At 39.1% G+C, this 23281-nt stretch overlaps 2 protein-coding genes across 2 annotated transcripts in view; both read right to left on the bottom strand.

Annotated features, from left to right (window-relative positions):
- The window catches only part of LOC309840318 (uncharacterized protein), a 94680-nt gene that overhangs the window by 20172 nt on the left and 51227 nt on the right, over window positions 1-23281 (bottom strand). The window lies entirely within an intron of this gene.
- LOC309840218 (tripartite motif-containing protein 5-like) lies at window positions 510-23277 on the bottom strand. Its single transcript, XM_082682289.1, has 7 exons — window positions 18835-23277; window positions 10247-10733; window positions 9268-9363; window positions 8418-8648; window positions 3694-3716; window positions 2219-2319; window positions 510-730 (listed from the first exon to the last, which is right to left on the bottom strand). The coding sequence occupies exons 2-7, from the start codon at window positions 10670-10672 to the stop codon at window positions 717-719; spliced, it is 891 nt and encodes a 296-aa protein (XP_082538415.1). The 5' UTR covers window positions 10673-10733; window positions 18835-23277; the 3' UTR covers window positions 510-716.

Here is a 23281-nt window from a genome sequence, read left to right as displayed (position 1 = left end):
TCATACCTCTCTTACTGTATCACTGTGAATAATAACCTTTTAAAGCTGGGCAAACTGCCCAAATTGAAATTCAATTTCAATGAAATTGAATTACTGCAGAAAAATTAAAAAAAAAAAAAAAAGACCAGGCAGCTATAGAAAAACATTAGCTAAAATTTAAAGAAAATGGTAATTCTTTAACCCAGTTATTTTATTTCTTAACACAAAACAAGAGTACCAAGGGTCTTAACACAAACCAAGAATATAAGAACTTATATTCTTAATGTAAGAATACATTAAGCTAATATGTATTCTTGAAATCATTTATTTAGTCAGAATGAGAGGGGGCAAAAAATAGACACCTACTAGATCCCTTCTTATGTGCTAGAAAACATTCTGTTGGTTAATTTTCACAATTCTACATCAAGTACATTTTTTTTCTTTCTTTTCTATTTCTTTCTTCCTTTCTTTTTTTTAACAAATGAGAAAACTAAATCCCATAGAATTTCATGAGACACTGACACAGCTTATATTTTTTAGTAGAAAATATTTATTAATAAATCAACATACTCAGGGGTGCATGGTGGCTTAGTAGGTTAAGCATCTGCCTTCAGCTCAGGTCACAATCTTGGAATCCTGGGGTGGTGCCTCATGTCGGGCTCCCTGGTCAGTGAGGAGTTTGCTTCTCTCTCTCCCTCTGCCCATCCTCCTGTTCTCTCTCTCTCTCTTGCTCTTGTTCACAAAACTAAATCTTTTACAAAAATAAAAAATAGAAACACTCAGATGTTTATAATGACATTTATTTTCTTACAGTAATCCTAAATATGCTGCAGTTTTCACACCAAGATGATTTTAAGAAAATAAACACAGCATTCATGTACATTATTCAAGATTCCATTAAATTGTGTGGAGAGACAGGACAGGAACCCACACACTCTGGACACAAAACTATCACTCTTAGTTATTAATTTTTATATCTTCTCCTGAATGAGTTCAAATGGAGGGAAGGAAGGCATCAAGGAACAGATGGTGAGAATGGTGCAGATAAGCTTGAAGCATGAGCTGCACCCAAGGCAACAGGCACTACAAGGAAATTAGCAGGGGTGTAAGAAGTTTCAAGAGCTTGGTGAGCACAGACTACAGGTGTCACGGACTACATGTGTCATTACATTTCACAGGGTTGAAAAACGGAAAAGCTTCCTGAGAAAAGGAACATGAAGAGAATTTATAGATGAGAAACCCGTGGTTTGTGACACTCAAAAATAAGACAGTGCCAGCCTCATAGTCTAGGAAAGCTCCAACACAGTGGGGAGGGACAAACAGGACCAGGATTAAGATGAAGGGATCAGAGAAGGATGACTCCTCAAAAGCATTATATTCAAGTTGATGTGTCACCTTTTAATGCAGTAATCACATGTGGTAGAAACACAGAATGAAGATGTTGTCATTTTAATCATGTCTATCATGAAATTTCACATTGGGTTCTGGGCATTTTCCTTCCTATACCTCCAGGATCTACCTCCCAGTAATGTTTCCCAAAACCCAATAACCAGGGAGCCCAGGACAAATTAATTGTTATTATATGCATTATTCCGTTTCCAACAGCGCATACGTCTCATTTGTCTTTTTAACTGTAGAAACAGGCAGTATATGTTGTATTTTCGAGATGATTTGGAGTCATGTGAGCTGCAGAAAAATTGGGGCTGGGTGAAAGACATGACATAGCTTTATTCGTGACACTGTGAGAGGGATTTTGGGAATAACTTGAGTGAGAACTCAGAAGAATTCTGTTCTGTTCTTGTTCTTCTCAGAGGCAGAATATGCATGTATGTGTTAGGAAAACATGGGTGTTGGAACATGAGACCTACTAGGAATGAAAAATTCTGAAAGGTGATGAGAACAAGGTGGCTTGATGACACTGATTTCTCTTCACCTCAGTAGCACTACATATTGTCAGCTCTCAAATAATAAAAAAAATATAATCAAGACAAGCAAAGGAGGCAGCCCTGAAATCTCTTTCCCCTAAAGTATAGGGGAAGGACTGGGGACTATGGCAAGGTAGTGAACTGGTGAAGGAGATTATGCCCCAGACACCTGGCCACTCCCCATCAAATATGGCCATATCATCATGTGATGTCCTTTGTGTTCTCTCTCCACACCTAGAAATCGTACCCTTTTCTCCTTTAGGCCCCTGCCACACAAGACTCACAGCCACTTACCATGCTCTAGCATTCCTCACCTATAAACATTTGCATTATCTCTTTCAGATCAGGAATTCCGGACACTTTCTTTTGTTCCTTGAGAAAAGCTTTTTGTTTCTTCAGAGACAAGTTCTTACTCCTAAAGAGGACAAAAATTGAAACCCACACTTCTGAATTTTTGTCCTTCCAAAATGACTGACTTCCTATTCACCCCATTGAAGAGTTTGAACCCTCCTCTCCAGAGACCCTGAGAAAGAGGACAGCAGACTCCTGACCTTGGAGCCAGAAGAAATGTGTTCATGTCTACATTCCCAGTCTCCCTTTGTGTGACCTTAGGAAAGTCTTGAGGTCTCAGAGACACAGTTTCTTCCTTCAAAAATTAAATCAACCTCTCCCTCTCGATCTCCTAGAAGTTTACAAAATAATGGATATAACAAAACAAAACTTTGGTGCCTTGAAAAAAACTTAATGTATGGAAAAGTCACTGCATGGATGTGGATTCCCAGGGCAGATGATCAGAAAGTGAGGTTGCAGAACCTGACTCCTGAGTGTCTGGAACATACCACGTGTGGAATATTATCTGGGGAGAACCAAGCTCTTTAAACTCTGCCCAGTAGGGAAGCCCTGAGAATAACACCTGAGCTTTTAAGTTTTCTGGGAAAATTTGCAAACACTCAGAACAGAGGACACAAACACCAAACTAATGATGGCCTGAATTTCAGGTGTTAGAAAAAAGCTTGATGCTGTGAGGTAGGTGTGCAAATTTAGACACAAGGATGTTACCTTTCCATTCTGCCTTCTAAAGTATGTGACCAAGATGGATCACTTGTGTGTACTAAAGCCAAAATATTCCCTGAGATTCAAGTCTGTTTTTGGAGATCTAAACAGAGCCATATAGAAGGTCTCTTCAATTCCCAGGGCAGAAGTTTAAATATAAGGAAATTTTCTCCAATTCCAGGTGCTTAGCAGGTGAGGCAGACATGAACTTACCACGATAAGACAAACAGCTATGAAATACAAGTACCTGAGTTAGATACGAGCATACAGGTGGATAAAATTTAAGAGATCTGCCACCTCTTACCCCCTGTACTGCTACTGACCCACACTGGTCCATTCTCAATAGTTACAGAACCCTCAAACCACGATTTGTGAACAGAAATTTGGCATATAGGAGCTCCTGGATGGCTCAGTGGGTTAAAGCCTCTGCCTTGGGCTCAGGTCATGATCCCAGGGGGGATCGAGCCCCGCATTGGGCTTTCTGCTCAGCAGGGAGCCTGCTTCCTCCTCTCTCTCTGCCTGTTTCTCTGCCTACTTGTGATCTCCATCTGTCAAATAAATAAGTAAAATCTTTAAAAAAAAAAAAAAAGAAAGAAAGAAAGAAAGAAATTTGGCATATAACTACACCCAAATTGTCTGAGAGATGTTTTATTCTAACTGATCATCACAAAACTCTAATGACTTTAAACCTTTTTTTTACTGCACAAAAGGACCATCTCTGATTCCCCCCACATACCTTTCCATGACGGAATGCACATCCTAGGGAGAAAAGGAAAGACGTGAGTCAAGAGGTAATAGAAATTCCCCCTTACAAAGCTTCATCACATCCTCACCAACCCCATGGTAGGAGTAAATATGGCCCAATGTGAGAGCAAATAAGTAAAAATAAGATCCAGGCTAATCATTCCAGAAAACTCATTTGAGGTTTTCAGATTTCCTAAAAGGTAGAAACAGCTTTGAGCCTTGCAGAATTATAGCATGAAGCTTCTAGTATTTGGAAATGAGACTTATTTATGAGGAAAACAACAGTTCTATAATTTTTTCCTAAATGCATGAGATGGTTTGAATAATGCAATGCTTCTTTTATTTACTCAGTAGAAATGTAAAGTGATACACTATTATTTGCCAAACATCAGGACAGACTCTGGAGACTCAAAGATGAGTAAAAAAAGAAAAGAAAAGAGTAAATAACTGTAGTAACCCTGAAGAAGTTTACATGGCTTTGAGGAGGATACAAGCAAATATATTGTCGGTGTTTTCCAATTTTCAATTATCTCCTCATTTTAAACACTATTTACAGTTGACCTTGTCCAGTCTCTTAAATTCAATACACATATATGTGCACTTTTTTCCAACTCTTTGCATGTCTCTTAGATACTTGTTAACATAGGCAGTAGTAAAGAAGCCACAGGAACTAGTAGGTTAGGATGTCTAATATGTAACTTACCACTCACCTACCAAATCATCTCCTCTCTTCTTCTCCATTGTTCATAATGTTACCAATATCCACTCAACCACTGTCCTAAAATTACAGTTTTTACCTGCACTTCAGTCTCTACTGAGCAATTTAATCCATGTTCTTTTTTTGTTCTTGTTTTAATTTTTTGAAGTTTTTATTTAAAATTCCAGTTAGTTAACAATGTAATATTAGTTCAGTTTAGTGCACATTCTTAACAGTTTTTAGCTATCTGATTTTCTTTATCCTCACAGGTATTGTTTTGGTTGTTTGAATATATATCTACCAACATATTTGGTTTCCTTTACCTCAGCCTTACTTCTTTCATGTCACCAAAAATAGGCCAACAGGTGGATCAATAAGTGAAAAAAAAAAAAAATTGCTCTCTGTATTAGGGCTTTTATGTTGTATATGCCAAAAAAGAAAACCAGATTAAGTGGAGAAAAGGATTTGGGAGGGCAGCTATAACTTTAATCAAAGATGAATTTTGAACCTCAAATCCTATCATCATGATCTGGTCTATGTCCTCCAAATTTTATTTATTCCCTCTATATTGACTCTCTGTCCATGAGGGAAACTTGAATCTCCTGACATAAACTCCAGAAGAAAAGAGAACTTCTCTTCCCAGTTAAAAACAGTAACAATAAACAATAAGAATAAAAACAACAACAAAACACAAACAGAAAACAAAAACCAAAAATCTCTTATGCCTGCATGCCATTGCTCTGCACTGATTAGGTACCCATATTAAATTATGCCTGTGTTGGAGCTGGAAGGAAATGAAGCAATGTTGGAGGTGAGTTTCTATATCTTACTGAAATTAATTTAGTATTAATCTGAAGTAGACCACGAGAGAGTAAGATGCATACTGTAATCATTAGAACCACCACTAGGGAAGGAAAAAAAAAATGAAACAAACAAACAACAACAACAACAAAAACCCCCACAGAAATAGGAAAACTTAACATTTCATACTCAAGCAAAACAAATTAAGGAGAAAGGACAGTGGAAGCTACAGGTGACACATGGGAAAAAAAAAACAGCAATATGAAACATGTAAATACAGCTACATCAACATTAGCACTAAATGTTACTGTCTTAACACCCCCATTTAAAGGCAATGACTGTTGGACTGGATAAAAAGCAAGATTCAACTATTGTGATCTGTAAGAGATGATTTTGGATCCAAAGACACAAATATGGCCAAACTAAAAAGACAGAAAAATATACACAATGCAAGCAGTAATCATAAAATAGCTCAAGTGCCTATATTAATATTACAGAAAATAGACTTAAAGACAATAAATACTATGAGAGAATGAGAGGATAATTTCAGAATGATAAAAGGTTCAGTAAATCAAGAAGGGATGTAACAATTACAAATGTAAAATGTACACAACAGTAGAGCTTCAAAATACACAAAGCGAAATCGAAAGGATTAAAAAGAAAAATAGAAAACTCAGTAGTTGTAGATTTCAATAGCTCACTCAAAATAATTGATAGAACCGTGTGTATGAAAATCATCAGATACAGAAGACATGGATGATACTATTAACTAATTTGACCTAACAGACATCTATAGACTATTTAATTTAACAAATACAGAATACACATTCTTCTCAATTCACATAGGAAAATTTTCTGGACATACAATATTTTAGTCCATAAAACAAGTATCAATATATTTAAATACTGAAAAAATATGTGTTTTCAGATTATGAAGAAATTATATTTGAAATACACATTAGAAAAAAAAGTAAGAAATCAAGTATTGTTAAATTGAACTGCACACTTTATAGGTATTTAACCAAGAATACAAAAACACTAATTCAGGGTGCCTGGGTGGCTCAGTGGGTTAAGCCGCTGCCTTCGGCTCAGGTCATGATCTCAGGGTCCTGGGATCGAGTACCTGATTGGGCTCTCTGCTCAGCAGGGAGCCTGCTTCCCTTCCTCTCTCTCTGCCTGCCTCTCTGCCTACTTGTGATCTCTCTCTGTCAAATAAATAAATAAAATCTTTAAAAAAAAATACTAATTCAAAGGGATATATGCACCCCAATGTTTCCAACAGTATCATCTACAATGTCCAAATTATGGAAATGGCACAAGTGTCCATCAGCTGACAAATGATAAAGAAGATGTGTTGTATATATATTATAATATATAATAATTTATTTATATATTTTATATATATGAGGTTGTGGTATATATTTGTGTGGGGGACATGCATAGATAGATAGATGATAGATGACAGATAGATAGATAAAGATACATATGCCATGGAATATTACTTAGCTATACAAAAGAATGAAATCTTGCCATTTGCAACAACATGAATGGAACTAGAGAGTATTATGCTGAGTGAAATAAATCAGTCAGAGAAAGACAAGTATCATATGATTTCACTCATTTGTCAAATTTAAAAAACACAACAAATGAGGAAAGAGAGAGAGAGAGAGAGACAAACCGAAGAAAGAGACACTTAACCATAGAGAACAAACTGATGGTCAGCAGAAGGGAGGTGAGTGGGGGATGGGTTAAATAAGTGATGGGTTAAATAAGGGATTCAGGAGGGCACTTGTAATGAGCACCTGGTAATGTATGGAAGTGCTGAATCACTATATTGTATATCTAACACTGATATTACACTATATGTTAATTAACTGGAATTTAAATAAGTAAATAAATAATATAAAATTTAAAAATATATGGAATATATCTAAATCACTGCATTTATATCACTAAATACTATATCAGAAATGATGGTCTCAAATAAGTAATCAAAGTTTTCTCTTTAAGAATCTAGGGAAAAAATGGCAAACTAATCCTAATATACACACACACTTTTGTTCATATGTGTACACACTCATGTTCATGTATGCATACAGTCTCATGTTCGTACATTCATATACACATTCACTCACAAAGTAAACAATAAAGATGAGACCAGACACAAATGAAATAGAAATGTCAAAAAAAAAAAAAAAAAAAAAAGCGGGGTGCTTGGGAGGCTCAGTTGGCTGAGCAGCAGCCTTTGGCTGAGGTGGTGATCTCAAGGCTCGGGGATCGAGCCCCTGTTGGTCTCCCTGCTCAGTGAGGAATCCACTTCTCCCTCTCCCTCTGCCCCTCACCCCACTCATGCTCTCTCTCTCTCCCTCTCAAATAAATAAAGTCTTCAAGAAAAAAAAAAAGAAAAAAAGGATTTAAAAAGTCAATGAAATAATGAAATTTATTCTTGAAGAAAATTTAAAAAAAAATTGACCAAAGACAACTAAACTGTCCGAGAAAAAGCACATCATCAAAATCAGGACTAAAAGAGGGGACATTCGTGTGTGTGCTGTAGAAACCGGAGGGATTATAAGAGATTATTATGACTACCTTTATGTCTCCAGATCAGGCAACTTTAGAGTGGACAAATCCCTACAAAGACATTTATTATCAAAATCTGACTTAATAACGGTAAAATATAGAAGTAATCCTAATACATATTTTTAAATATTGTTTTAACCCTTTTGAAAAAGAAATAGGATGAGATGGCTTCACTGGTGAATTCAATTGAATATTTAAAGACAAAATAATACTAGTACTTCACACTTTTTTGTTTGTTTTTCAGGAAATGGAAAAAAAGGGAGAAAAATCTCAGTTTATTCTATGAGGGGGAAAAATAGGGTCTTAGAATGTGACATTCACTTGTTTGTGATCAAGCTGATTCATGAAGAGGTACCTGAGAAGTCCTTAGATCACTGAACAGAAGCCTCTAGACTATCCCTGGATACCATGCAAATTCAGCCTGTCAGGTTTCTGCACTGCACTTGATAAATAGATATGAGACTGTCCCTTGTTATTTATTCCTATAACCTCTGTCACAGATACAGGAAAGGGGATACTGCAAGGCCAAAGGAACCTTAAGTGTTATCATCAGGAAGTACAAAGAAATGGGAGAGAAGGAAACTCGGTCTTCATTTTTTCTCAAATCTCAGATGCTGGGGCTTCTTCTTGAGTCTTACCTGCAGCATGCCTACTGTTGACCCCTGAAGCCGATGCTCTAGTTCTGAAATCAGGTCTTTCACTATCTGGCTGTGCTGGGCCACCTCATCCTCCACTGAGACAAAGGAGTTGAGAATAGTTTCCTCCTCGTTGTCCAGCATCTGCACTATATTCTTCTCCTCACGCTCCAGCATAGTCTTCAGTTTTTTAAACTTTGTATGGATATACTTTTTCTCATTTTGCATATGATTCTTCAGGAATGAGAAAGAGAGAGTGGTAGTCAGGCTATCAGCCAGAGACTGGGAGCCAGAAAGAGAACTATTTTCTTTAGAAACTTCTTACTGGGAAATGAGAGAGAAGCAAGGGAGCAATTCTTGGGGATCCTGACTTTTCTCATTATTTTTTTCTCCATCACATTCCAAAATAATGGCCTCAAGTTTACATTATTGAGGCTAACCTGAACCCAAGGTGTGGCTCTGCTTTCACACAGCTGTCCAGGACAACCAAGTTCTCTATGCTTTACTCCTGACTCCATCCCCTCACCCTCAGCTGGAAGTTGAACAATACAGACAGAACCCTCAGTCGTTGCTAACAGTCTTCCCCCAGGAAGGTCAAAGACTCAAAATCACAACAGGAATTTAACACAGAACTCACTCGTCATCCTCTATGTGAATACCTCTCTTTAAATGTCTGTGTTCATTTGTAACATGTTCATTTTTCAGTCCCCACCTTTATCAGGGAAAAGAGAAGGGACTAACCAAATGACTTTTGGACATATTGACTATCAGGAAACAAATAGGAAGGGGGCTCCTTGTGACTAACACCCAAGGTCCTGTCTGTATTTTTGTCTCAGGAAGGATCTCTCCCTACCTTCCAGGAGGTTCTCTGTTCTCTGAGGTTAGCATTCAACATCTCTGCTTCCTGCTGCTCCTTTCTCACCTTCTGCAGAGCTGTCTGGAGCTTCTCCTATGGAGAGGAGTCACCAGAGTCAAGCTGTCAGATTTCTAAGTATCAGCATAGAGGATAAATGGAGAAAATATTAGGCCAATGTCCAAAGAGACTAGAGTTTACAGAATCAGTGAGAACAGCAATTAGAAACTATGACTTGGAAGAAAACTTGACATGATAAATGTGTTCTTTAAGACCCAGGTGATAAGCACTGGGTGTTATTTGCAACTAATGAATCACTGAACACTACATCAAAAACTAGTGATGTACGTACTATATGTTGGCTAACTAAACATAATAATTAAAAAAATATTTTCAGCATCTACAGAAATAATCACTTTTTATATATAAATGTATCAATTATATTAACAAAATTGCATTCTATTCAGAAAACTATATTAGAAGATTTTCCAGTGTTGAATTATTGTGTTTAAAAAAATAAACCAAAATTAATCAAGAGGGAAAATAAAGACCCAGGTGATAGACATCACCAACCGTCATCAAAAAGAGGGGTTGATTCTGTTTGTATCAGGGCAACTATTAGAACAAACCAAGCCCTCCAGCAAAGAACGAACTTACATCTCCTTCTACCTTCCTGTTCAACTCAGTGATGAGGGTCTCTCTTGGGCACTACATTTCCGCCCATCTAGCACAAGGTACAAAGTATCTACTTTTGACTAAATCTGTACCATAGGTTTATCCTTTTGTAATTTAATAGAATGCACAAAAATGTCCTTCAGACAAAAAAAAATTTTTTTTTAATGTTCATCAGGCCTTTAGAAGGTAAGACATCAGAGGCCTCAGGTCTATGATGACAAGGTAATGAAAGTTGAATGCAAAGTGGAGATTTCTCATCAAGTTCTATTTTCTGCCCTATATTCCCTCTATCCTGGTCTCTTACCTGGTACTCTTGGACAGCCTCATCCATGGGGACCGTTTGGTGACCACGGTGCTCCTGAGACCGCTCACAAACCCAGCAAAGGACCTTCCCATCCTTCTTACAGAAGAGCAAGAGCTTCTCTTCATGGCGTTCACAGAGATTTCTCTTTTGCCCTTCCTCAGAGCTCACCTTGACCTCTCGGAACCTCTCCACTATGTTGGCCACGTGCCAGTTAGGCCGCAGCTCCTTAGCACAGTAATGGAATTGGCACACAGGGCAACTGGTGCTCTTCTCTTCCTGGCTTGTCTTGGACTCCTTGTTTGCTGCAGTAATGCAGGCTTTGCAGAAGCTGTGGCCACAGCCCAGGCTCAGGGGTTCCTTCAGGAGGTCCAGGCAGATGGGGCAGGTCACCTCCTCCTTTATGTTTGTCAGGAGTTTAGAAGCCATAGTAGCTGCTCCCTTGCTCCTATCTCTCCTGACCTCAGTGGTTCCTCTTGATCACAGATGCCTGCACATTTGGGAAGGTTAAAAGGGGGCAGAGTTGGAAAAGTAAGAATAAAATTACACTAATTGTGGAGAGATTAAGGACAAGCCCAAATCATAATATTGAAGGACAAGAAAGAAAAGGTAGAGAAGGGAGGAGTAGGGGACCCCATTTCAACCAGTCCCCTGAATTTAGCTGGATATCTACCAAACCATTCTGAACACCTGCAAAATCAGCCTGAGATGTAAGAATGTACTGGGATCTCTGCAAGCAGAAAAGCAGGGCCTGTCACAAGGTGGGAAGGGCAGAGTCATGACTTGTGACTCTGTGGGAAGATATCAGAAGATAAGCAGAAGGGGGCAGGAACTACCATAAGCTAGCTTCTGGAAAGAGATATAATACTGGAGTACAAAAGCATAGTGCGCCAGGGTCAGCAAAAACTTTCAGAGCAGTAGCAGCTCAGAAGGGGCTTTAGAGCAGTGCCCAGACATGATCCAGGAGCTGAGGGTGCATGCACAAGCCCACAGCTCCTTGACATTTTAGAAGCACAAAGGGCAGGGACATGCAGGGGCCCCTAGGATGACCTCTGGGAGAGTCACTGTGGACATGCACCACAGGAGGCTACAGTTCTCAGCAGCACTTACAGAAACAGAGACTCTGTCCTGGAGGGCTCTGTGAAGAGCAGACTGCTATTTCTCTGTTCTGGGACAGAGATTTGGATGCAGCCATTTTTTGCTCTGACCCTCTGAAGAGGTGCAGAAAGCCATCAGAGAACAAAAGCTCAAATAAAAACAAAAGCTCCAGTGAGCCCATCCCGTCAGGGGCAGCGCAACTCCTCCTAAGCATGGTTGCCTGAGAAACAGCATGGCAGGACCCTCCCCCCAGAAGACAGGATGGAAGAACAAAGGGACAACACTATGGATCTCATAAGATTGTAAAATCCCAATATCAGGGGAAAAAAAAAAATATATATATATATATATATTTTTTTTTTTTTTTTAATTTATTTATTTGACAGACAGAGATCACAAGTAGGCAGAGAGGCAGGCAGAGAGAGAGAGAGAGAGAGAGGGAAGCAGGCTTCCCGCGGAGCAGGGAGCCCGATGCGGGGCTCGATCCCAGGACCCTGAGATCATGACCCGAGCCGAAGGCAGCAGCCCAAACCACTGATCAGGGGATCAGGGGAAAATATATTAAGCTCCAGGCATTGCCTCAAAGCTTATTTATTTTTCAAATACAACTCTTTATTTTTTGTTTTTCTTTCTCTTTCACTTGTTTTTTCTTTTTACCTTTTTTTCATTTCAACCAGCTCTTTAATACAACTTGTATTTCATAGCAGTTGTTACTTTTTAAAAAGATTTTACTTATTCATTTAACAGAAATAGCACAAGTAGGCAGAGTAGCAGGCAGAGGGAGAGGGAGAAACAGGCCTCCTGCTGAGCAGGTAGCCTGACATGGGATTTGATCCCAGGACCCTGGGATCACAACCTGAGTTGAAGGCAGATGCTTAGCTGACTGAGCCACCTAGGCACCCCTCATAGTAGCTTCTTAACCTGTACTTGTTCACACCTATATTTTTTATATGCTTCATTGTGGTCCTTTTTTTTCCTATTCAATATGATATATTTATACACACACACACACACACAAGTTATACTTTCCCTGTAATTTTGAGAAGTAGTGTCCTCTAACAAACAAACAAAAATATGCCCAGGAACAAATGAAACACCCTACTTTGTCCACACTGAGTGATTATAGCCCTCCTTCCCCTCACCCCACTTTAAAAAAAAAAAATTAATGTTTAAAAAAATTTAATTTTATAAATTTTATTCTTGTGTTTCATTTTGGCTTTGTTTATTTGGTGGTGGTTTCCAACTGCTCTGGAGCTTCCTAGGGTGCATCTTTCGAGGGTCATGGTTGGTATTTTGGATTCTGTACATTCCCTCAACCATCCCTCAACAGAATGAGTATGAGGAGGAACCAGAAAAGAACCAGAGACAATGTCTCCTGCCACATAGCTAATGGATATGGATATAAGCAAGATGTCAGAGATAGACTTCAGGGTAGCAATCATGAAGTCAATAGCTAAGCTTAAAAAAAGTATTAATGAAAATACAGAAACTCTAAGGGCAGAAATGAGATCTGATCAGGCTGAACTTAAAAATACTATGAATGAGGTGCAGTGAAAACTGGATTTTCTAACGGCCAAGGAAAATGAGTCAGAAGAATGAATTACTAATCTAGAAGATAGGCTGATAGGAAGGAAGGAAGCCAAGGAGTATAGGAATAGGCAGCTGGAAGCCCATGAGAACTGACTTAGAGAGATGAAGGATGCCATAAATGCTCCAGTGTCAGAATTACTGGTATCCCTGAGGAGGTGGAGAAAGAGAGAGGACTAGTAGGTGTATTTGACCAAATCATAGCTGAGAACTTCCCTAATCTAGGGAAGGAGATAAGCATCCATGTCTAAGAGGCAGAGAGGACCCCTTCCAAGATCAGTAATACCAAGACCCAGTCATATAATAGTGGAACTTGCAAATCTTAGAGACAAGGAAGCTATGCTGAGAGCAGCTAGAGGAAGAGATTTCTTATGTATGGAGGGAGGAATATCAGAATAATCTTAGACCTGTCCACAGAGACCTGGCAGGCCAGAAAGGGCTGGCAAGACATATTCATGGTACTAAGTGAGATGAACATGGACCCAAGAATATTTTATCCAGCAAGGCTGTCATTCAGAATGGATGGAGAGACAAAGATCTTCCAGGACCAGCTGAACATGAAAGAAGATGTGAAACATGAAAGAATATGACCACCAAGTCAGCCCTGCAAGAAATATTAAGGGGAATTCTATAAAAGAAGACCCCAAGAGTAATATAGATCAGAAATTTACAGAGTCAATCTGTAGAAACAAGGACTTTAGAAGCAGAATAATGGCACTAAATTCGTATCTTTCAATAGTTACTCTCAATGTGAATGGCCTAAATGCTCCAATGAAATGGCACAGGATTTCAGATTGATAAAAAGATAGTACCCACCCATATGCCCTCTACAAGAGGCTCACTTTGAACCTAAAGACACCCCCAGATTGAAAGTGAGGTGATGGAGAACCATTTATCATTCCAAGAGACCTCAAAAGAAAGCTGGAGTAGCAATTCTCATATCAGACAAACTAGACTTTAAACCAAAGACTGTAGTAAGAGATGTAAAGGGACACTGTAACATACTTAAAGGGTCTATCCAACAAGAAGATCTAACAACTGTAAATATCTATGCCCCCAAGTGGAAGCAGCCAACTACATAAACCAGCTATTAAACAAAATAAAGAATCATATTGATAATAACATATTAATAGTAGGAGACCTCAACACTCCACTCTAAGCAATGAACAGATTATCTAAGCAGAAAATCAATAAAAAACAAGACCTTTGAATGACACATTGGATCAGATGGACTTCATAGATAATTACAGAACATCCCACCCTAAAAAAACAGAACACTCATTCTTTCTGAGTGCACATGGAACTTTCTCCAGAATAGACCACACACTGGGTCAAAAATCAGGTCTCAACTGATACCAAAAGATTGAGATTATTTCCTGCATGTTATCAGACCACAATGCTTTGAAACTTGAACTCAATCACAAGAAAAAAAAAAAAAAATGGAAGGAATTCAAACATTTGGAAGCTAAAGAACATTCTGCTAAAGAATGATTGGGTCAACTAGGCAATTAAAGAACTTAAACAATTCATGGAATATAATGAGAATGAATACACATCAGTCCAAAACCTATGGGATACTGTAAGGTGGTCCTAAGGGGGAAATACATAGGCATCCAAACCTCTCTCATAAAATTAGAAAAACAAATGCACAAGCTAACCTTACACCTAAAGGACCTGGAGAAAGAACAGCAAATAAAACCTAAATCAAGCAAGAGAAGAGAAATAATAAAGATTGGAGCAGAGATCAATGAAATAGAAACCAGATGAACAGTAAAACAGATCAACAAAACTAGAAGCTGGTTCTTTGAAAGAATTAATAAGATCAGAAACCTCTGATGAGACTTATCAAAAAAAAAAAAAAAAAAAAAAAGAGAAAGGACCCAAATTCATAAAATCATAAATGAAAGGGAAGAGATCATGACCAACACCAAGGAAATAGAAACAATTATTAGAAATTATTATCAGCAACTATATGCCAACAACTTAAGCAATCTGGAAGAAATGGATGCCTTTCTGGAAACTTAAAACCACCAAGACTGAAACAGGAAGAAATAGATAATCTGAATAGTCCAATAACCAGTAATGAAATTGAAGCAGTAATCAAAGACTTCCCAAAAAACAAGAGTCCAGAACCAGGTAGTTTCTCAGGGAAATTCTACCAAACATTTAAAGAAAAAATAGTACCTATTCTTCTGAAGCTGCTTCAAAAAATAGAAACAGATGGAAAACTTCCAAACTCATTCTATGAGGCCAGTATTACTCTGCAGTCAAATGCTCTACCCCTGAGCTATACCCCCTATTACTCTGAATCCAAAACCAGACAAAGACCCCACCAAAAAGAATTATGGACCAATATTCCCGATGAACATGAATTCCAAAATACTCCACAAGATCCTAGCCAATAGTATCCAATAATACTTTAAAAAGATTAATCACTATGACCAAGTGGGATTTATTTCTGGGAGGCAAGGGTAGTTCAACATTCACAAATGAATCAACATGATAGAGTACATTAATAAAAGAAAAGGTAAGAAAAATATGATCTTCTTAATTGATGCAGAAAAAGCATTTGACAAAATACAACATCCTTTCCTGATTTACACTCTCAGAGTGCAGGGATAGAGGGAATATTCCTCAATACCATAAAAACCATCTATGAAAAGCCCACAACAAGTATCATCCTCAATGGGGAAAATCTGAGAGCTTTTCCCCTAAGGTTAGGAACATGGCAAGGCTATTCACTATCACCACTGCTATTCCACATAGTACTACAAGTTCTAGTATCAGCAATCAGACAACAAAAAAGAAAAAAAAAAAAAGGCATTCAAATTGGCAAAGAAGTCAAACTCACTCTCTTCACAGATGACATGATATTTTATGTGGAAAACCCAAAAAAGACTCTACCCTCAAATTACTAAGACTCATAGAGCAATTCAGTAATGTGTCAGGATACAAAATCAATGCACAGAAATCAATTGTTTTTCTATATACTAACAGTGTAACTGTAGAAAGAAATCAATTCCATTTATAACGGCACAAAACCCAAAACAAAACAAAAAACAAACAAGCAAACAAAGAACAATGTAAGATACCCAGGAATAAACCTAACCAAAGAGGTAAAGGATCTATATCTAGAAATTACAGAACACTTACAAAAGAAATTGAGGAAGACACAAATGAGAAGACACAGATGAGAAAACATTCGATGCTCATGGACTGGAAGAATAAACATTGTTAAAATGTCATCCTACCCAGAGGAATCAACACTTCCAATGCCATCCCTAAAAAAATACCATTGACATTTTTCAAGAACCTGGAACAAACAATTCTAAAATTTGTATGGAGCCAGAAAAGATCCCAAATCACCAAGGGAATATTGAAAAAGAAAAACAAAGCTAGAGGCATCATGTTGTCTGACTTCAATCTATATTACAAAACTGTGATCACCAAGGCAGCATAGTATTGGCACAAAAACAGAATCATAGACAAATGGAACAGAATAGAGATTCCAGAAATGGATCCTCAATTCTATGGTCAACTCATCTTTGACAAATCAGGGGGAAAAAAATTGAAAAAAGACAGTCTCTTCAATAAGTGGTGCTGGACACTATATAAGTGGTTGGACAGCTACATACAGAAGAATGAAACTGGACCATTCTCTTACATTAAACTCAAAGATAAACTCAAGATGGATGAAAGACTTAAATGTGAAACAGGAGTCCATCAAACTCCTAGAGGAGAACATATGCAATAACCTCTTTGACATCAGCCACAACAACTTCTTTCAAGACACATTTCCAAATGAACATTTGGGACTTCACCAAGATAAAAAGATTCTGCATAGTAAAGAAAACAGTCAACAAAACTTAAGAGGCAACCTATGGAATGGGAGAAGATATTTGCTAATGACATTACAGATAAAGGGCAGGTTTCCAACATCTATAAAGATCTCCTCAAACCTAACACACACAAAACAGATAATCACGCCAAAAAATGGGCAGAAGACATGAGCAGACACTTCAAAGATGACATACAAATGCCTAACTAGACACATGAAAAAAATATTCAACATCACTAGCCTTCAGGGAAATATAAATCAAAATCATAATGAGATACCACATTACACCAGTTACAATGGCAAAAATTAACAAGGCAAGAAATAACAAATATTGGCAAGGATGTGGAGAAAGGGGATCCCTCTTATGCTGTCGGTGGGAGTGCAAGCTGCTATAGCTGTTGGGCTGGCAGGAAGGCCTACTAAAGATGGCGAAAGTTCCCGCCACAAGACCTGAGCTCGGACAGGAGAACAAAGGCCCAAGCAGGAATCGGAGACCCCCGCCCCGGGCTCCTGTGGACCAATGGGATCCCGACAAGCAGGCGGCATATCTGAATAAGGGAAACTTGCCAAAAGACCCCTGAGCTTTCCCCAAGACCCCCTAAAAGCCCCCCTCCTCCCTGCCTTGGGCGCGACTTCCCCCACTCTGCCTTCCAGAGTTGCAGAACCTTGCCCGAGAGTGCCCACCTCCTCCCGGTGCAACTTTCTCGGCTCCCCTTCACCTGGGCCCTGAAACTTCACCAGAGAGAACCTTTAATAAACCTTGCCTTATACCCACTTCGCCTGGTGTTGTGTTATTTCGTCGGAAAAAAACTTTACAATAGCCACTCTGCAAAATCGTGTGGAGGCTCCTCAAGCTACCTTACAACCCAGCAATTGCACTACTAAGTATTTACCTCAAAGACACAGATGTAGTGAAAAGAACCCCAATGTTCATAGCAGCAATGTCCACAATAACCTAACTGTGGAAGGAGCCAAGATGCCCTTCAGGTGATGAATGGATAAAGAAGATGTGGTTCATGTATATAATGGAATATTCCTCACCCATCAGAAAGGATGAATACGCACTATTTGCACTGACATGGATGAAACTGAAGGGGATTATGCTAAGTGAAATAAGTCAAGCAGAGAAAGTCAATTATCATATGGTTTCACTCATATGTGGAACATATGGAATAGTACAGAGGACCATGGAGAAGGGAGGGAAAACTGAAGAAGGATCAGAGAAGGGGTGGAACCATGACAGACTATGGACTCTGGGAAACAAACTGAAGGTTTTAGAGGGGAGGAGGATGGGGAAAGGGGTAACAGGGTAATGGGTATTAAGGAGAGCACATGTTGTGATGAGCACTGGGTGTTATATGTAACTAAGGAATCACTGGACACTACATCAAAAACTAATGATGTACTATATAGTGGCTAACTGAACATTATAAAATAAGATTAAATTAAATTAAATTTTAAAAAGATACCACATTTGGAAAGTTATTCCTTTGCCCCTCATCTCTCGGGTGGCCAATATGGCCCTGGCAGAGGATGAGTAAGGTTAGTGACTTGGGCTTGCCAGCTGTCACCCATCAAACTCCTAAGCATGGCCAAACCAAAGTGATGAGAATTTATCTGGAGTCATGCAGAAACGCTACAGTGTTACCCAGCGGGCACTAAAATGTTAGGATTCAAAGATCCCTCTGCCTTTGTTCTTGCTGTGGAGAGAAGAACTTTCTACCTCTGAAAAACAGAGAATTCTGGTTGGTCCTCAGCGACATGCAATTCAGAATTACAGAATGAGAAGGAGAATCTCCAGGGTAGATTCAACCTCTAGAAATAATGGTAACTCCAGAAAAGCACAAAGCCTTTCAAGCCATCAAACTTCCCTTCTTTGAGGACTGCCCTTCCCCCAACTGCCCCAGGCCTCTTCCGCACCCACCCCACCCCCACACTCTTAGCAGGAAGCTTGCAAGCTGGTTGTTGTCCCCACCCACCCTTCACCGCAGCTGCTTGAACACACATTAAACTCACTCCAAAATTCAGTTCTCCCCCACCTCTGCCTTCCGCAAACCAGTCCACACACCTTCAGGCACCAGGTGAGAAGTCCTGGCTCCTCGGGGAAAGCGTGGAGGCAGGCCAGAGTGTGGTCAGGATTCTATCAGCAAACTAGGGGCCAATCTCCACCAAGCTCTTGAAGTGCTAAGTGAAAATGAAAATTAAATTCTCCCGGACTGGCAGGAAAGGAGAGACACCACAGACCAATGGGAGGCCTGCGCATGGGACTCCAGGAAGTGACAAGACGCTCTGCCCAGGGCCAGTCCGATGAACCAGTGGTGGAACTCCTCGTCTGTTCCACTCTTAGAGGATGCTCTCCTGTCTTTTCAAGGTAATCAGTCCTTTGGAGCACGAGGCTTACCTGAACAATATAATTTCACACAAATCCGCCTAACTTTTATCTGAGAAATGGGCTTTCCTGTAGAGGGGGAATAAAATTCCTCCTTTACCACAAGGAGACCCACACTGAAGGTTGCCCTAAGGCAGCCCTGGGGACATGCTCTCTACTCTTACATGTTCACCTAAGGTAAATTAATCCTATTAGGCATGTGAGAGGGAAGGGCTAAGGGACTCTGAAATTTCCTCCAGGGGACAGTCAGGGACCATCCCAAACTGGCAGCACAGTGAGGCTGACCTTCAGAATTTGAATTCAGTACTGCCAAAATAACCCTTCTGCTAAAGATGCTGGGAAGATCAAACTGTAGGCAGTGTCATTTGCTGGGCAATGCCATCTACTATTATTTAACAATCTCTATAATCTTAGCATAATAAAAAGGAATCAGGAAAATCATTGTGGAGTGGTGAGGGAACAGAAGGCTGGCTGAGGACAAAGCAAAAGCTGACATCCTCCAACCTTCCCCCACCACCACTCCTGGTGGGACATATGTGACCTTCTCTAGGAATCTCCCATCCACTAATACCTTGCTGGAGGGCAAAATGACCTTGGCAATGGCAAGGCCTTTGGTATCCAGTATCTTGTAGGTCCTCTTTAGAATACAAAAGTTCTGTTGAAACCTCCCTTTCCATTACCTTCCCCCAACTCCATGGTATATAACGCTGGGGCAGGATCTCTTTCTGCCCTCAGGTCCTGTCCCCATGCTTTAATAAACCATTTTGCACCAAAAGTATCTCAGGAATTCTTTCTTGGTCATCAGCTCCAGACCTCACCTATATTCTAGAACTTCATCATTAGGATCTTGTTATCATGCTACTACTTCTGAGGTCTCTTCATATTATTAACAACAAGCATGCACCTCATTTTGTTGTTGGTGGTGGTCCTTAAGCCCTAAGATCAAGACCTGAACTAAAATCAAGGGTGGAATGTTCAACCTGCTGAGCCACCCAGATGCCCCTCATTTTATTAAAAGTTGTCAAGACGTTCCTTATGGAAATTCTTCCCATGTGCTCTTCTGGCTGATCCCCCAGGTGAGGTCAGCTTCTGGGTGGCAGAAATGGCCCGAGGAGGAGGAGAAGGAGCAAGGTTAGCGTATTCGTTGTTGTTTCTGTTTTTTTCGTCTGCTGTAGATCCCTTAGTTTGAACTTGGAAAGCTTCTAAGACTAGGAAACACCAAATAAACTGCAAAGCAGAGCAACCATCACCCCATTAAGGCTTCCAAACCCAAGTAGGACAGGGTGTTAGGAATTTTTTTGGGGAGTCATGCAGAAATCCTACATTATTATACTGAGTCATTAAATTGGTAAGCTTCAAAAAACTTTGCCTTTTCTCTGTTGTCTTCCTCAAAGTACCTTTTTCATCCCTGAGCAGACCCAGGCTGGTTCTCTTCTCTGCTGCTCTCAGTGCAGAACCGATCCAGTAGCCTGGGATGTGGCCCCCCAGACACTCCACAGGCGCTTTTGTCTAGGGCTTCCCCTGTTAAAATTTTTCTGGGAAGTCATTGCCAAAACTAGGATTACTCTTAGAGGTGAGGACTCAGTCACTATTCCTTTGAATTAGAAATGAAAATGCATGAGTGGAAGGCAAGAAAGAGATGTGCATGGGAAACCTAGTGTTATTATTGATCTTATCAGTGGTAATCATCCCTACCTCACATTACACCCCTAACTTAAGTTTCATGAGGTCAGGGAGGGACTTTCTCTATTGTGTTGCTTGTTGCCTCAAATCTAATAGAAGCTATTGCATATAAGGATTGACAGATATGCAGATATGTAACTATGAAAATCTTTATAAATGAATGGAACATCTTGATGCTAAATCATACATTCTTGCTATGAACACAGTTGCTACCACATCATGTAATTCAGTTATTCTTGAGACACCTGGGTGGCTCAGTCATTTAAGCACCTGCCTTTGACTCAGGTCATGATCCCAGGGTCCTGAGATTGAGTCCTGCACTGGGCTCTCTGCTCCCGAGGGAGCCTGCTTCTCCACCCTCCCCTTTCTGCCTGTGCTCACTCTTTCTCTGTCAAATAAATAAAATCCTTTTTAAAAATTCAGTTATTCTTCTGGTATCAATAACATACATATAATTCCCCTTTGATACTTTTTTTATTTAAGTATAATTAACATACATTAGTTTAGGTATACGACATACTGATTCAACATTTGTATACATGGTGAAATGTTCACCACAGTAAATCAAGTTATCTATCACCATAGGAGGTCATGAGAAAAATATTTTTCCTGTGATGAGAACATTCAAGATTTACTTTTGTAGCAACTTTCAAATTTGCAATACAATACTATTTGCTACAGTCACCATGCTATGCATTATATCCCCATGACTTATTTTATAACTGGAAGCCTTTACTTCTTGATCCTCTTCACCAATTTTGCCAACCCCTAAACCCTGGCCTCTACCAACCACCAATCATCTCTGTATCAGTGAGTTTTGTGTTGTTAAGTACCAGACAGAGAAGAGGTCTTTGGCTAAGAAGTACCTCCTTCTGATCACTACAATCAATACCACTATGTTGTCCTCATCAGACAGTCGGACTCTGAGCTCTCTGATCCCCTTCAATTTCAACCAAATATACTGAAAAATACAACTATTCTTAGTATCTCTGCATTGACCACCCAACTGTATGCCATCATTGTTCCCTTCCTGAATTTGTGGTAATCCAAAACGGTATAATCACTGAATAAAATCTATCAGTTTGTGTTAACAAAAAAGGAAAAAAAAAAACACTAGAATTCAGCAACTGAACTTACAGCTTAAAATATCCAATGCAAGCAAAACTGATGTTCTGTTTCCATAAATGGTGGTATTTATTTCAATGAAAACAGCACCTATACCTATAACCTACAGATCAACACTATAAACCGTGAACAATTGTAAAAATGAAGCAAAACAAACAAAAACATGAAGGCACTAGAGACTGACAAAACACTTAGAATTTAGGGTGTAACAGACAATTGGAAGAAGGGAATACTACTGGACAAGTTTTCTGGTTTTATAGCTTTTTATTTGAAAGCAAAACTCAATTGGTAATGAGTGGGACAGTTAAAACTCAGCAGCATACAGATTTACTAGCTTGATGAGCAAGAAAAATGATTTGTGGCTATCACAACAGCTGAAAAATGGTAGGAAAATGTAAAGAGAGATTCAGAGGAGAAAATCTCAAATTGTACATACACACTGACCAACTCTTTGAACTACACATTTGACATAGATACCAAGCCGCCTAAATGGAGCTGAAGGAACCGACCAGAGATTTCAGCTTCTGCAAAATGCATGAGAGAATTTTGAATCTGATTTCAACCAAAGGCTTGAAAAAAAATATTCTTCAGAAAAATGAACAGAATCCAAAGTCTTTACATCTCATTCACAATTCTCCTGGGGGAATTTTAGATATATGTTAAAATTGTTTAACACACAAAGAAATTAATGAGGCCCCTACTCAAGAACAAAGGCAATCAATGGTGATCAACTCCAAAATAACGCAGATGTCAATTTATGACAAGGATTTACAACAAGAAGACAATACTTGAGAGCAGCTATCATATCCAGGGTAAATACTATGAAAGAAAATATGTTTATAATAAGCAGCAAATAGGAAATGTCAAAAAACAAATAAAAATAGTTTCATTGATTGAAATGCTACAACTAAAAGTTATAATCACTCAAAAAAATTATCTAGGAATGGATTAAGAGAACTTCAAAAAAGAAACACAAAAGAAAGACTAAGTGAACATAAAGATTAGATTAAGGGTAATTAACCTGTATTAAAAGGAACAGAACCTCAGTCATCTGTGGGGGGCGGAGGAATCAAGGTACTAATAACATAGGCTTAACCACAGACTAACTACTAAACTACAATGATAACAAAACTATAAAGGTAGTTGAATTAAACGGAGAAAAGTTGCATGTTCATTTCAATACATGCAGAAAAGCATTGCACAAAGCCATTCTGGAAGGAAGAGGTGTTCAGAAGGGTGCAGGTAAGCTACGTGTAGGTGAGCCTCAGGAAAAGAGGCTCTACACAGAAGTGGGTGAGGTGCTAAAAAGGTTCAGGAA

Source organism: Mustela nivalis, assembly GCF_964662115.1.
Source record: "Mustela nivalis genome assembly, chromosome: 9".
NCBI lineage: Eukaryota > Metazoa > Chordata > Mammalia > Carnivora > Mustelidae > Mustela > Mustela nivalis.
This window is presented reverse-complemented; position numbering and strand designations above follow the sequence as displayed.

Coding starts and splice junctions, on each gene's coding strand:
- LOC309840218 (XM_082682289.1), bottom strand. CDS start 10,672: ATGGCTTCTAAACTCCTGACAAACATAAAGGAGGAGGTGACCTGCCCC. Junction 8,649..9,267: donor AACAGAGAACCTCCTGGAAG/GTAGGGAGAGAT, acceptor TCATTCCTGAAG/AATCATATGCAAAATGAGAA. Junction 2,320..3,693: donor GTGCATTCCGTCATGGAAAG/GTATGTGGGGGG, acceptor TGTCCTCTTTAG/GAGTAAGAACTTGTCTCTGA.